Raw genomic sequence first — 16490 nt, 5'->3', positions numbered from 1 at the left:
CGTGTGTGAAGGAAGGGAATAAAGTCCAGTGTCATTTTCCTACCCATCAGGTGCACACGTAGGAATGGCGCTCAGCCCAGCTGATGGCTCCGCTCTTTGAAGCGTTCAGCATTACGTGGACTTTCTGTTGGCCATGTGAAGGCCGTTTCAGTATGAGATTTTTTTAATATGCTGGTTTTTGTTCTTGAATTCAAAGTATGAAAAAGACTGGTGCAGGATTTTGTTTGCGCAGTCACTCTAGCCGGTACCGACCTGCCAGTTTCTTTGCAGGAATGCCCTCTGGAGCTTGACACAGCGTGTGTGGCATGGGACGAGGCTGCTTTGATGCTGTGGGGTTCCTGCCTTTCCTGGGGACAGGAGGGTAAGCCCCGAGGGAAGGGAACACAAACCGTTCCCCCTCTTTCTAATGGAGAGGGTAAAGAGGGGAGTGATAATATGTACTTCATTAAATGGTCTGATTTCAGGAGACTGCACAGCATTGGGGAGGATTTGTTTTATTATTGTTTTGAACCCAAAAGAGTTGCAGAGCTGGGAATGTGAGAGGTAGGAGACAATGTCTGCCTGCAGCTGCTTGCTGCTGCTTCAGGCTGGCTGTAGCCACTCGCACGACCCAAAAAAGCATCTTTTTAGCTAAGCCATCTCCTCTGTTCCTTGGGGGATGTGTGTGTGTGTACATTATTTTTCTTGTCTTTGTTCTTTCTATTCACTTGACAGGGACTTCAGCAGATGTTACTAAATATTTTATTTCAGTGGGAATGGGGGACGAGAGTTGCTGTTGGCGTGTGCTGTTTGCCCTGCTGGAGGCACGCGTCTGCAGTGCTCCTCAGTCCCTCTGTCTCCATCCTTTTGTCCTTCCTTCGTACCGAGGTGTGTCAGGATGGCATAAATTTTGTCTGGTATTTGAGTGGCTCGAGCAGAGTGTGAAGTGGTATTTTGTTGCTGTGTGAGGATGATGTAGTGAAATGAAACCCTGTAACCAAAACAGATGGTGCTAATCTTGAATCTGTCTGCAAGATCTTACAGCATTTAATTAAAATGGTGGTGTAATTCCCATGGCACCTTTAACTACAGTTTAAATTCTTGGACTATGAACTAAGGGCTTCCTTATGCAGATTTTTACTCCTGTGAGTAGTCCTCAGTATGAGTCTCTAGTGGCTTCGAAATAGCTACTTACTTGAATGGAGCTCTCTGAGATGAGACTAATAAAATTGGCAAATATATATATGGCACTTATATTTTTTACATTCCAAATTGAAGCATAAATTGTAGACTAAAGCTACTTAGCAACTACAGTTTCCCACGTAGATGCAAACAAAAGTTGAGACTAGAGCAAAGGTTTAGATTGCACCAAACTTGAGGGGCTAGCAAATAGATGGAAGGTACTCGGGGCAGCGTAAGATCCTCGCCTTGGCAAGAGGGGCATGCGATGTAGCCTGTACTCATGGTGTCACATCGTCTGTTGTCCTCTGGACTTTGGCACCGCGTTCACTCCAGGTGGGCTGCGAGGGAAGGGGCTGCTGCGCGTGATCCTCTTCGCCTCGGCGCTGCACCCCACGTATGCTCGGAGGTGGGGCTCGCTGGATTTTGGGGGGCTTTTTCACCCGTTCTGACTGTATGAGCTGTCCTAAACAGGAGCAAATGTTTTCCCACCTACTTAGTGAGATAATTTACCTAGAGATAATCTAACTAAAATTAAATAGTTTTAAAGAGTGCCATCTTTAAATGCTGATGTGTTTTCTTCATCCACAGGAAATATTTTACTTTTTTTGTGCTCCCTCCAGTTAACTGAAACTTGTTTGTAGAAGATGCCTGACTGACATGATGGTGTGTGTTTTTTTTTTTGTTTTGTTTTTAAACATTACTTGCTTCTCTTCTTGAGAGAATTATAGAAAGTTGTTCGCAACACTATGACTTTACATGGTACTTTTCAGACAGGTAGTTGGGAAATATTTTAATAGTTTTTTTCCTGTTCCAGGTAGGAGAATTAAGAAAGCTGAAATGAACGATGTCACGTTGGAAGTCTTTGAGAAAGTCAGGGCTGGAGCTGAGGGCCTGGGTGATATCTGGTGGTCTGCTCATGAGAGCCTCCAGGCCTCTTCTGTTGATCTTTGCCTCCTGTCTGCGTGTTCTTCCTGCGCTGGAGGTGCTGGAGTGCTGATCTGCCACGCTCTGGGACCTTAGCTTTTCCTACCCTCCTGTCCTATATAAAGCAGGAAAAATGGCATGTGGTTATTATTTCTGTATCTTAAAATGATGGCTAAGCTATAAAATGTGCAGGAATACAGAAGGAACCCTACTTTATACTTAGCGTGCCTGAATGCAAGCATTTCTCCTACTTTGATGCTCTGCCTGGTCCTTGCTGTATCCTGGTGTAATCTCTCCGAGGGAGCTTTGTCTAATAAAATGAGTCGACTTCCCCGAGTCTTCTGAGAAGTTAATTTTGAATTGGTCTGTGGATTTCCCATACAGTTTATGTAGTCCGACAAGCATTTGATGGAGATGAGAAGGAATTAAAAAAAGAGGTGGAAGATCTGTTTTGTTTGTGTTCCATCTGCAGGGGCTGCAGAAGAGGAGAACAGTCACAGTGGCTACACAGCACTAATTAAATCTTCAGGACTGCTGGTGGCGTGCCAGAATCAAGTCGGGCGGTGTTACTGGGGAATTGTGATTTTTAGCAGCCTCAACTCTGCCAATCTGAGCGGAGTGCTATGAGCTCAGCAGAAGAGCCTTCCTGCCTGTCAATTATTCGGATTTAAGCTGGGGAGGGAAGAATCACAGCTTAGGTTTTATCTCTACTGGGAATTTACGGTTCCGAGCGCTGTCCTGGAGTGAAGATGGCTGCAGCCCCCAGCTGTTGTGGATGGGTGCGATGGAGTTGTCTGCATTTAGGGCAGCAGACAAATGGTTGCAAGAGAAAGTGCTAATTTGCTTTCTCTACCTCTCTTGAGGGTGTGTATTGGGGATATCAGAGGACTGAATACTCCTGGTGCTTTTTTTTGAGGTGTATGGTTTTTTTTCAGATTTTTTTTTAAGGGGAGAGCTGTTTTGCTCTGCAGAGTGTAGTGGTTAAGGCAGTCAGGAAGGAACCTGTGTTCTTGCTCCTTTTCAAAGGATGGCATGCGGTCTTCTTTCTCAGGCCGTGTTTCTGAATGACAGCACTGGCATGGCTGTTCTCACCACTGCCTATTTCTTGGGTATGTTTTGGGTGTGTTCAGGTGCCTCTGTGGAATTTGGGGTTTGAATGCTGGCACTCTTCTCCCTCAATAGCTGCTCTTGGTTGTGTCAGAACCAAGTCCTGTAGTGTGTTGGGAATTCTGTCAGAAGTTGAATGTTAGTAAAGACTTTGGATATTATTGTTAGACTTAGAGGTCTGTTTCCTTACAGTCTTGGTCCAGTGCATGCAGAGCAGGCTTCTTGCAAACCTTTCATTCTGCATCCAGCTACAGTTAACTGAATCAGATTTTTTTTTTATTCATGAAGTTGAACCTTTCACAGCCCAGTTCTCCAAAGCATATGTTCCTTTAAAAATCAAAGCAAAAAGCCCCTTGCATAATGCATGACTTACTGACAATATTAGTTAATCGTAAGTATTTGTAAGCTCCTTCTTGGTCATCATTTTTAGTGTTTAGAACACTGTAGTAAATATAATAAGCCCAAACTATGTGTATGGAAAAAGATGCAAGAAAAACAATAGATTGCATCACCTGGCAAGACTTTTGCTATATTCTGCATTCATTTCTAAATAGTTGTGAGCAAAAAGCAGTGTTCAGTTTAGTGCTCAAACAGAAACCAAGATTGCCGATGTCAGTGACTGCTCAGGCTGTTCTAACACCATCAGCTTGGTGCTCCTGGACCTGCTCTGCTGTCCTCTGTCATATTGCAGCAAGTATTTCTGTGGCTGTTGAGAGCAGGGCAAGCTTTCGGTGTGTTGAGCTGCTGGGCTTTACTTCTCGGTTTCCATCTTCCAGTTGGTGAGCTGACTCTGTCCACCCAGTGATCGCGTGATCGCTGGATCTGGTGCAAAGCTGGAGATGGAAACGCGTGGCAGGCAATGAGGAAGAGGCTGCCATTTGGGTCGCAGCCTGTGCTCGCTGCTGAGGTACGTGTGAACGCAGCCACCTTTTGGTTCTTTAATTGGGTCACCAGACCCGCAGGAGATTGGCTGTCTTGTCTGTAAAACACGGCTACAGGTTGAGGGCTTCTAAAAGTAGTGATGTTTGTTTAAATAAATGAATATTTCAACAGCCTCAGTACGGGTGCAGGTATTCTCCACACAGTGTGTTAATATTAAACGGAAAGCTATCTGTAGAGACACGGACTACGTATGTGTACCTGCTGCAATCTTCTCATGTGTACTACTTCTGGATTCAGATCTTCTCCTGAAATCAGTTTTAATTAAACACAGGGACAAAATCTGGAAGCTTGGAGGGATTAGTCTTGATGCTTACCTATTAAAAATGTAAGCAGAAACAGACGTATCCAAATAAATGCACTGAGCAGCGTCTCTGCTGCTTTGACCAGGAAATGGCATGTCCGAGATATTATTTGATGCTGTTAACTTCAAAACCCCCAGTCCTTGCCTGCCTTTTCTCGCGTGTCATTTTTTTTACGTGGGTGCTCGCTAGTGGTCCTGGTTAGCTCCGGTACGAAGTCATCCCCCAGTCTGCAGAGTTAGATGCTCCAGAAACGTGTTAGTGTAGAATTAAATTAGATGCAGCTCTGATGGCTTCTGTGTGCTCTTCTTGACTGTATTTCATCCACGGTATGGATGGAGAGTCCCAGGTTGATACCCCTGAGCTACCAGGAAGCTGTGTAGGACCTTGTCTGCTGTTTCACACAGCTGATCTCTGGTTATTGCTGTGTTGATCAAGCGTGTGGTGCTGTTGAGTAACTTCTTTTGTTATCCTCCTATTCCATGTTCTTCGTGACCTACTGTGTGTTTCTAGAGGATTACGACATATAAACATCTAACGTAATTTTTTTCCTAGGCTGCTTGTGCTGGCACTGATCTTTGAGGCTTTGTGACTTGCAGCAGTAGCCACCGCCGTGTTTCAGGAGCTCTGCATGTTGCTTTTCTAAGCTGTAGGTAGGGATCCATGTAGAACAGATGCAGATGTTTTGGAGCAGCATGCGTAAGTGCTTTCTTTTAGAGTATTATGTAATGTGTGAGGTATTCCAGCACTACACAGCAGCCTACTGTGGAAGAAATAGATTTTTGGCCTTCCCGTTGGCCTCTTCTTCCTGCTCTCCTGTGCCCTTTCTTGTGCCAGGAACGTGGCCTGCACGCTGTGCCCCTCTTGTAATTTGATTTTCCATCGCTCCGCCCCTCTCTGAGTGGGGCGACGTCTCTGTGAGCCCAGTGTGGCAGTGCTGCTTGGGGAGAATCCCCAGCGTGGGGACTCCAGTGCTTGCTGTGGTTCGTGTCCTGCTGACACGATACAGGGTGGTAGCAGTGTGGGGGTGAGGATGACCGGTGGCTTAGGGACATGCAAAGAGTATAGGTAATTTCACTGCTGTTGGGTCTTCTAGCTGGCTGTCCCCTTCCCAGGGAGGGCCACTGCTGTGCTCCTGTGTGCGAAAAACTTTCTTTGAGGTGTAGTCCCAGGAGCTTTGGTCACAGGTGAGAACCCTGCTGTGCCAGGCAGCACACAGACAGAATGATGGAAACTTTTACAGGACGCGTCTGTAAGGCCAAAGGAGCTTCAGTACTTTCTGCCTGTGCTGTCAGTACGATGAATGTCACCTTTAGCTCCTCAGCAGCCAACTAGCAGCTAGCTCATTAACAAGCAACAGCCTGCTTCCAGTAATTGCAGCAAAAAAAAACCTTTGAAAAATGGATAATAAAGTAAACTTGTGGACTTGAAAACAGATCTTTGTGTATGCGATGCACAGCGTGCGGTGTAGGTCAGTAGGCAAAGCATCCATTTGCAAATCACGACATTAGGAGGCACATGTGACTTGCAAGTCTCTTGTTTTCTTTAGGACTAAAACTTGGCCCTCTTTCTTGTTCATATTCCCCATATGTACCGCCCAGAGAAAGGCAAGGAATGCTTGCTATTTAGATGTAGCTTAGCTTATTACTTGCTGGGGAGATGCTCCATTCCTGCAGCTAGTGTTTCCACTGCTGCGCCTCTCCTCTTCTGCCTGGCACTGACTCTCCTTGTCAGGGGGTAGATGCTATATTTGAGCTTTGCAGCTTGCTCCTGCAGCCCAGCTGGCTTTTCCTGTAGGACCGTTTGCGAGCTGAGTACACCGGCTATTTCTGAGCAGTAAAGTGGAGGGTGTGAATGCTTTCAATGAAGCAGTAAAGGTAATAACAGCAGTGAGAATGTGGTAACATGGGCTAGAAACTAGAATACAAGCCCACTGTGGACACAGAGCACATACGTACTGCTTCTGTCTTTGGCAACAGTGCTCACACCAGCGAGTGTTCCCGCTTGTGTCCTGGGCAGGCTCTGGGGGCAGCGGGAGGTGGAGAGCAAGGACGGAGCAGCAGCGGTGTGGGGCCGGATGGGGAGTGCAGGAAAAGCAGGGTGGGAGCCAGGCCAGTGGGCTGGGGAAGGGAAAGGAGGGGTGTGATGGGCGCGGTGAGAGAAATTAATTAAATAATAGAAAAAAAAAGTAGTAGTCTGGCAGTCAGAAACAAAGGGGAGCAATGTTTGATAGCTATGAGTCTCTGCTGCTAAAATGCAAAGGGAAAAAGAGAATGGTGGCTCTCCTAACCTGGCTCTAGCTGCCAGTTCTTTCATGGTTTGAGTACTTTGGTTTCTTCCTTTCTGGTAGTTGATTCTTTGCTTGGCTAGGCAGTGGAATACCTCCAGACTTTCTGATTTTCACTGTCTGTAGAAGAACCTCTTCCCCAGAAGATGAGGTGGCTATTTTCCTGTTCTTCTTATTTTTTTCTTGATAACGAACACAATTTTGTGAGGTCAAGAGACGGTAAATGGCAACTGTCCTTATTCCACTCTCATTCACATGAGCAAAATAAAAAGTATGCATGACAAACTTAAAGCATCACAGTATGAAACTAGTTTCATGCTATTTTCTGTCAGTCAGTTATGTCCTGTAGCACTTGCTATTTGTGATCTTCAAGTTTCTAGCTTTCAGGCTGATGCCAAAATCACTTAACCTCCAACCAGCACGAGGGAACAGGCCTTCCTCCTCCTCCTTGTTTGTTTTTTTTTTAAACCTGTTTTACAGTAAAATGACAATTGGGTTAGGAACACTGAAAATAAGTCTGGTTATGGTAAAAACCTAACTGAAAGGGTAAGCCAGGTTTCTATTCAGTACTGTTTCTAAAATTGTTTTGCCTTTTTTTTTCCTTGGATGAGAAAAGGGAAAATATGGGAATGGGACGAGTTCTTAAAATTGGCTGCTTAGAGCTTAATTTGAGGAATAAACAACAAAAAAATGAAACAAACCACTAGCATAACGATGTTTTGAAATGAAATAACGGCTTTTTTTCTCTCCTCTCCTTAGGCTGAACTCACAGGCATCAAATGGCGTAGGTACAATTTTGAAGGTCATGGGGACTGTGGCCCTATCATTTCAGCCCCAGCACAGGATGATCCAATTCTGCTCAGCTTCATCCGCTGCTTGCAGGCCAACTTGCTTTGTGTGTGGCGCCGTGACGTCAAACCGGATTGTAAGGAACTATGGATATTCTGGTGGGGAGATGAACCAAACCTAGTAGATGTGATCCATCGGGAACTGCACAGTAAGTTGTTCTCTTTCTGTATTTCTTTATTTATATTTTTTTGCAGTGGAAAACAAACTCTTATTAAAGCCTTTAACTAGCTACCATATACGATTTTGTCACAACTTGTATGTTGAGACCTAAAGGGAAAAAAACTTATAAAATTGACTTTTCCAGTGCAAGTGATCTGCAGATAAAGTGCAAAACAGACCTTGAACTTGGGAGAATAACCAATGCCGTTACCTAAATTTGTGTGAAATCTGATGCACTGTAAAATTAGAGTAAATTCAAGTTCAAAGAACAGTTGCAACAAAAAAAATCTGGCATAAGGTAATAGCTGATGGAACAAAATACCTATCCTGCAGGGTCAGCTAAACTCCGTGGCACCACAGGTAAACTGCTGGGGTTCTGCAAGGTCAGAATTTGCGATGTTGGTCACGCTGCAGGGTTTGAGTGTAAATGGAGGCAAGTTGCAACAAGTGAGTGTAATAAAAGGAAGAGGAAGGTTGGACAAAGGTGACATTAAGCTTATGTGACTGTAAGTTTTGTGCTTGAGTGTCTTCATTGTCTCCAGAATATGTAGCCTTAAAATGACTGAACAAAATTAACTTCACCTGATGTAAACCTTTTTTGGTTTTGACTACATCCATATTCCATCCATCTGTCCATCTTTTCAGTCATGTCTTGTTGCTGTGAGTCGACCTAGTTTGCCTGAAAACTCATAACTTTGAACAGGTATTTAACTAGACTCCGTAAATACTTTCCTTTAGTCTTGTCTGAGATTAAAACAATGAAAGTTTACCAGTCCTGGAATAATAATAATAATAGTATAAGGTCAAGGATCAGTTCTTTGGGTTTAGCAATAAACTTTCATCCTTGTAGCCTGTCGTACCTTCTGGCTGCTTGGTGATAAAGATTTGTCAGTTCCAGCATATACCATATCGTATTTGTCAAGTGTGCTTTAGTTGTCTGTTATCTGCCCACCTCTGCCTCACGCTGTTTTGGTTCTGCTTGATAGTATGTTCATTTTCTTCCTCATTAATCCTGCTCTAACCACCTATATTCAGATGGTTACAGACTTCATATTTTCACAAATACTGTATTGTTTGTTTGGTAAGATATCCTGCGAAATCAGATATGAAACACTTTCCGTGTATCTTTAGGCATATTTCATGCAGGTAGCTGCGTGTTCATGTATAATTAAAGAGATGGCTCCGAAGCGCTGCACTAAGCCATTCCACCGCTGTGAATTTTTTATGAGGCACCTGTTTTGAATGAAGGCGTGGATAATATTTCTATGCGCCCAGCAAAGCTTTAATAATATATGTTTTTCTCTTTGGGAAATACAGTTTACTTAGTATTTCAAATGTAGTATATGGGACTGAAGTGTCTTTTTATTAAAGGGGAGTTGGAGGCTGTAGCTTCTATTTCTGTTGTGAATTGATACAGCTTGTTTGGATCTAACATTTTGGTTACAACAATATAATATTGCACCCAGTAATAACAGTATGGTGAAGCATTTAAATGTTTGAGTAGCTGAACCTGCTTGAGCATAGTATGGGTCAGAGTATAACAAGCGGTGAATGGCAGTGCTTTGACTCATTTCTGCCTGGTCCAAAATGTTTTGAAGGCTGGAGCCTTCAGGACCAAAACTTTTAAGTGGAATTAAAGCTGCAAATTGGCTGCAAGAGCACTGTTTTGCAAGTGTCAACTGTAGCAGTACTACATAGATGAAAAATAGTCTGAGCTTGGTGTATTTCACAAACACCGCAGCCAGCTGTACTGAAAAAGGTATGTCTGCCCTTGCACAACAGCACTGCTTTAATTTGAAAGAACATTGCAAGTAAAGATCACTCAATGATAAAGTAATGTCTGAAGGAAGGACCGTGTAGAGGGATGTAAAGAGATGTGAAGTTGAGTTTGGAGTTAAAGAAAGGAGGACTAAGCGTGATTCATTCAGGGGAATGAAATATAATTGAAAGAAGACTAAATATGCTCTTGCAAAGTGTCAGGACCCTACAAGGGTCTGGGAAGTAATCTCTTCTGTTCCATTCCACTGCAGGCTTATAAAGGATTCCTAGTGTGTGTGTAAGTCACACCATCGCTTTACTTTTTGTTTATTAGAAGCACGTTGAAACTCTAGTACTGACTTATCAGATAATAGTTCAAAGTGATGTAAATAGTAAAAAATAAAAAAATAAAATTACTGCTGATAGAGCTGTTCTGTTTCAGCAGGTTTTTTTTTTTTACAGTTCAAACATCCCTATTGATGAAATATTGAACATCAGATTGGCAAAATGAGGCATTTATGTACTTTGGTTCCTTGAAATATGACAAAGGACAGTGTTTAATATTTCCTGCAGCAGCAAGGCATACGACACGAGGTTATTTTGGCTCTTATTTTATAGGTAGATCACAGTACTGAAATACTAGAAAGTTAAAATTAGTTTCCTCAGTTTGAAAATATAGTTTAGTTTCCTCAGCTCTTGAAAATATAAAGGACTTCTGCATTTTGGCATACAAAAGGAAAGTAAGTTAGTGAGCATACTAATAGACTTGCCTGTCAGCTGAGCCATACTAGAATATTATGTTTTTTTAGCATAGCCTAGCCATAAAATCAACTACAGTAGCTTAAAATCTCATTCCTACCGGTTGGATTGTCACTGTGGTCAGTAACTTGCTAGTTCAGTGAGTAGGGCCTTGCTTTTGTGATTGTACGTGTGCACTTAGGAGCACAAGTCCCAGAAATCTGAAACTGTAAATCCAAGTGGAAGAGTGTACCCTATCTGCAACTTTCTGCTTTACAAATCCTGCCTTTATTATGTGTGAGCTCTAGGATGTAACGGCTGTTCATAAGATCACGACTTCTTCCTGAGTATGAAGTTGCTCACAGTTCTGAATTTCTTGTTTTCTGCTTAGGACTTGTGTTTCAAAAGTGAAATTAGGGTAATAAAAATATAGTGCCAACTTTAATACTTCTATTCATTCAAGTATAGATTGGAATTACTGATTTATCTGAAGAAGGCAGCCCCACACTTAAATTGTGTTGCATTACATTCAATACTTAAGCTTAACAAATGAGAAGTCTACACTGAGACTTTTCTTTCAGAACCACCTCTTAGTTTTGTATCTGCGTGTGGGTTGCCTTATCTATATAACATTCAAGATAATTTTGGAACCAGCAGTCTGTCTTTAATATAGCAAGAATTTCAAATAGTCATAGCGAAGACAACTTTAGAAGTTACAAACAGACGCTAGTACGAACAATTGTTTATGCAGCAGCTTTCCAAAACTGTGTAGATAATTAAAGACTGTCATGGAAGATTAAGTAAAAACAATTATTTGTAGAACAGCTCTGGATGAGTTAAGCAGCTAGATTAGCTAGGCAGCTGTGAAGTAGATAGTGCTCATGGGTGTGTCTTGCACATACTCCTACACTTCTTCTTCCTGCCAGCCTCAGCTGTTCAGTTTTGTTTATTTTGATTGAATTTTAAATTGGTAGAAAGAAGATGGAAGATCTTGATTCTGTCCCAAGTGAAAGAAGATAATTGATATGGGGTCTCTGAATGGAGGAAAAAATGGAGTGATTTTACAAGTTTGAAGAAGTTGGAAATACTCTGATTTGTGAAAGCGGTGTTTTCCCAAGGAGAAATGCTGTTTAATGGTATTACTGCCTGAAGAGGTTTGACAAGTGTTACAGCTGCTGTGCCTTTTCTCACTAAAATATTTTTTGTAAATTCTACATGAGAAATAAATGGAGAGAGGTAGTATCTTACTGTTGGCACGTTTTTTGACAGCAAAGTTGTAGATTTGCAAGTTGCAGTACTCTCATTTGCATTTGGTGACCAAATGCCATCTGGAGCACCGTAGAGAATTTATACTTGACTCCTGTTTTTGTTTTTTGTTTTTTTTCATGTACCCTGTGTATTCCACTTACATTGTAAGCAGGTGGTAATTGTTTCTTTGTTAGTTGCTTGCTTTCTTTTTGCTAAGAGTACTTATGTCTGACATTTTAAACACTCTTTTTGTCTGACAGTTTAGTCGATAAATTTCTAATCTGCATATTGAGCTTATGGATATATTCCGTTTTGTAGGTTGCATCTGTGGCAGAGAATGCCTGAATGGTCAGAAGTAATGCAGAGATTAAGACGTGCCTCTCTAATGAGAAAGGAGTTTTGTGGACTTGTAAGCGTGACCCCAGGGATGGGCTGTGGAAGTCTCTCAAGTTTTTAGGCAGCACCGTGAAAACTAATAACTGAGATTCGAGGTGTCTGAGAGGATGCAGTTGCATTTAAAGAACTTCCAGATTAATAGCTTGGTTGCCTAAAATCACTGTTTGATCCTGGTAGGTATTTGGGATTGCCATGATGTGCTCCTCTGTAGAGCTACCCATGCCGACAAACCAATATGAGGAACTTAGGGCATCGGTGAGAAACCCCTGGTACGCACCGGTGCCCGTGGCGCGGAAGTGAAAACACCACGTCGTGTCAGGGGCCTCTTCATATGGCTCCAAAATAGATGCTCAACAGTACCAAGCCTGTTGAGAGAGAATAAATGCAATTTTAGCGTTTTGCTACTCTTGGGACATTAGTCCTCTTGGAAGTGTTTCAGCAGTTGGTGTTGACCTGCTCTCATTTCAGGTTTACTTAGAGACACCTTTCCCTCAAACAGATGAGATGTTTGGTCCTTTCCATACCACTGCTCTCTTGCAAGGAGAAGAGCAGTCTTCTGTGGGTTGAATTTTTTTGAGTCAATCCCTTTTTTTAAAATGTATTTGGTATTTTGTGCTTGATGCATTAATTGCTGGAGGTAATTCCCCCAGAAGATACCAATAACCTTTGTAATAGGATAGATACATGGCAGGATTTTGGTGGAAACTTGTACGAAGAAGATTACTTGGTGTAAATTGGTTAAATCTTCCAGGAAGGAGTATTTTTTTTTCTAGAACATTCATAGCTTGGTAAGTTTGAAAATGTAGTCAAAATCTGATCTGTGACAGGAAAAATGTGGCGTTTCAGCTTTTTCCTGTTCCTGAATTGTTGCTGTGCTGGGCTGACACAGTTGTAATCCCGTGCGCTGATAAACCTGGAGAGAAAAAACGTTAGCAAAGGTAAGGACTATTTAAGGTGTCCATATTAGACCATACAGTTGGGGTCCAGGCTTAATTTCTGCTATTGTTTCTCTGCTTTCAGACTGCTGATGGGTAGATGGGAAGCTGTATGTTTCCACCTGTGTTTCTGGAGAGGAATAACTTGTCAGAGCTCAGTTTAGGTGTTTTTACTACAGCTGGATAGGATTCTTGATGTTGGCTTGTTAAGATTTTGAAGTTTATTTTATTGGTGAACATGTACAGGTTAAAAATTTACCTAATTTAGAGGACTTGAGTACACCATGTTTTTCAGTGTTTAGTAGGATTTTTTTTAAAAAAAGGAAAACTTGAAATTTGTAAATTTGTTTTTGTTTCTGCTAACGTAATAGAGGATACAGAAGCAGTGAGGAGTCTACTTTGTCTCAATCTGGACTAGTATACTTAGGGTCCTTTCAAGGTGCTGTGACTCCCTGTAGTTGTAAGGGATTGGGAAGACTATTCAGGGATATAATGAAATATGTTCTTAGCTGCTGTGTAGTGCTCAATATTGAATAAGATGTTCCTGTCTGTCTGAATGTGCGAAGTAGTACATAAAATGGGGAATAAGCACCACTTCCTGTGAAATGGGTATACAGATTAATAATACGGCTTTTAATGAAAATGCTCTTAAATATTCAGCTGTGTTACAAGCTTTTAAATAACTGAAGGTGGGAAGGAAGGGAGCGTTGGCTGCTGAAGCTGCATCATGGCTGACTTTGAGGCTTCTTTGAAACGGCCAAGAGGTTATCTCCTTGTTCCTTGCGTTGGTGGGCTCAGCTGAAGAGCATACCAGCACGGAACATGTATTACAGCGAATTGTTTTGCGTACTCTAGAACACACAAAACTCATGACTATTGTCATGCACAGTATTATTGGAAGGAGAACAACTATTACATGGAAAGGCAGTTTACCAACAAGGAATAAAAGGAATCTAGCATGGAAGTAATTTTGAAGGCTTTCGATTTGAAAGGCGGTTTCTAATATCAAGCAGCTGAGTACCACTTATTAATAATTTGAAGTTAAATCTGAAAATGGTTAATTGCCAGCTCTTGAGTTGAGAGTGGAATTAACAAATAGGTTCATATGACACAGGACTTTATTGGAATATTAAGTTACTGAAAAGTTTCTGGGCTGATTACTTTCAATACAGTAAGCTATTTGCATTTTCTTAATTGCCTAGCATAGATTATTTCCAAAGACAGGAAAACAAAGTTAAACTTTTAGAAAAATCTTTCAGAGAAGAAGATAGGATTTAGGAATGAATTCAAACTTTCTCAGCTTGCAGAATTGTTCTGTGACCCTTATATTTGACACTGTTAATTGGTGTCCGGTGATTGCCAGTTGAAGTTTAGCTTAGACAAAATAAACTTTTTCTTTTAAGGAGGCATTTGAAATGAGGTTATTATGCCATCATTTGGGATTAAGGAATTGCTTCATGGGAAAGTGTCAACTCCTTTTATAGAGAAGAAGTTGACAAAAGCCTTATTGTGTCTGGGCAAAATGTCTTCATTTTAGTCTGTTTTAGTTTTTTAAACAAATATTCTTTCCTCCACCCCAGCTTCTTCCTTATTTCTGCTTGAAAATTGGTTTATGATTATAGACAGCCAGCGTATGAGTTGTGTGAAGGAATCAGATCTGACTCTACCATCTAGACATCAAATCACGCTTTATTTTTCTTTAGTTCTTTTCTTCAGTGGTTTTCCTCTGAACACTAACAGTGAATCTCAGTGCTTAGAGTAGTATCAAATGAATACATATGGCAGTCATGAATTCATTATCGATTCTAGTCGGCAGCATACCATTTTAATGTTCCACCTCTTTCCCCTTTTTACAGTCTGCAATACCTTGGCTTAAGCCTAAATGAGAAAAATGAAATTGACCTAAGGGCTGTGTAAAAGAGCTGAACACTTCCTATTTTCCCTCTGTCCTGAGAATTAACTTTTTAAATCCTTTCATACTTGGGAATTTGGTGATTTTACTGTTAACAGCAAAAAAAAAAAAAGTTTAAAGGAAATACGATGGAAGGTAAAACCAATAAATTCTCTACTGGACACTATAACTTTTTTTTCTTTACTTAGTTCTCCTGCTTTCAAAACACAATCTTAATTCAGTTGAAACAGTTGAAAATCTGAATAACTAATCTTTAATTATTGTCAGTTATCAAATAACAGTTATTAAATAACTTTTTTTGTGGGGAAATAAAGATTTGGCATTTATTGTGAAACCATACTAGCTGCATTCCCTAGTGATCATTCATTGATTCTTTTGCAGGACTATTTCACTGAGTCTAGGCTCCATAGGAAATAGTGTACTTCTAGGGACAGAACAGAATTGGTGCTACAAACTTGGTAGTGTCCAAAAGTGTTGGAAATTCAAAGCTGAGATCATAATAGCTCAGAACCTCTTTCAAATAAAAGCTGGAGTGAGGTATTACTAAGGAATTGGAGCGAACTGTTGTATAAAATGTGCCTGGAATTAACAAGAGTGTTGAGACGAAACTGAAGTCCAACTTTTGAATGTAAATAAAATTGATGTGTTACCACAGGCAACTCAGTGAACCACGTAATTAGTTTTTTTCCATGAAAAATGAGACATTATGCTGCAGCTGCAGCAAAGCAGTATGTAAAGGATTTATATTCTAGTTATATGAAAATTAAACAATCATTAAAAGATTGTATTTTTAAAAGTGCTGCTTGAGGGGGGAAAATAGAAAAATCCAATCAGACAAATTTATTTTTCAGCAATGTGTTGGGCAATATCATCCACAGTAGTTGATGGTTTTTGCTTCAGGGGATCTCTTTTTTTTTTCTTTCCCAGTGAAATGAACTCACTTAACTGTGTGAAGTAAATCTAAGTTAGCTTGAAGTGAAATCTGCATTAATAGAGCTCATTACTGATGTTTGTATTTTCATGTATTGGGTAATCCTAAGAACACAGGGTAAACTTTACTAGAAAATTTCATCGTTAAAAAAAAAAATTCTTTTTTCTGTAAACAACCTTATAAACATACACTTGCATAATTGCAAAGCGATACATGGAATAATTAATGAACTTTTAGTGATATATACATGCTACTGCATTGCAAAGACAAAACATAGAACCACGACTCTTCTGAAGTTAACCCCTACTTTCTCTTTAAGGAGGTATGTTTTCCATTACATAAAAGTTACTTGCTTTATTTTAACACTCCTATTAAAGGTTATAAATCTTGATACACAATTTTTATCCTCAAGCTGGCAAGTCATTTTGAGTGGACTTAATTATACACGTGCACTTACTTACCCATGGATTTGATGGTAATCTGTATTAAAGTCCTTGGATACCTAAACGTGTACATATAGCAATTTGAAAGTAAAAGATTTGATATATAGTTCAGCGTGTCAGTGAGCAGCCATGAAATCTGAGAAGCAATGTGGTACAATGAGAATGAAGGTTTTTGAAAGTGAAGTCTGTTTCCTGAGGTTTATTTGAAACTACAGGGCATGGTATGGTTATAATACATCATTTCCAAACCAGCGTGCCATAAATACACAAATAAAACAATATTCTTGCATGGGATTAGGGGGAGGAGCAAGGACAAAACAGTTGAGTTGTAGTACATACAGTAGCTTAAGGACAAGGCTGAATTCTTACCTTTATTTCTTGCCCATGAGAATTGTGGGTTT

General features: G+C 40.8%; 1 protein-coding gene across 4 annotated transcripts in view; it reads left to right on the top strand.

Moving 5' to 3' along the window:
* Positions 1-16490, top strand: part of MED13L (mediator complex subunit 13L) — a 190340-nt gene that overhangs the window by 11852 nt on the left and 161998 nt on the right. For 2 of the 4 annotated variants that reach the window (XM_080559578.1, XM_080559576.1), the window contains exons 2-3: positions 7480-7504; positions 7603-7717. In XM_080559578.1, coding sequence (XP_080415704.1) covers position 7717 — 1 coding nt within the window. In that variant the 5' untranslated portion in view covers positions 7480-7504; positions 7603-7716. Of the gene's footprint in view, positions 1-7479; positions 7718-16490 lie in introns of all 4 variants that reach the window. The other 2 variants (XM_080559575.1, XM_080559577.1) reach the window with 1 other exon arrangement.

This window comes from Anser brachyrhynchus, assembly GCF_964034855.1.
Source record: "Anser brachyrhynchus genome assembly, chromosome: 17".
NCBI lineage: Eukaryota > Metazoa > Chordata > Aves > Anseriformes > Anatidae > Anser > Anser brachyrhynchus.
This window is presented reverse-complemented; position numbering and strand designations above follow the sequence as displayed.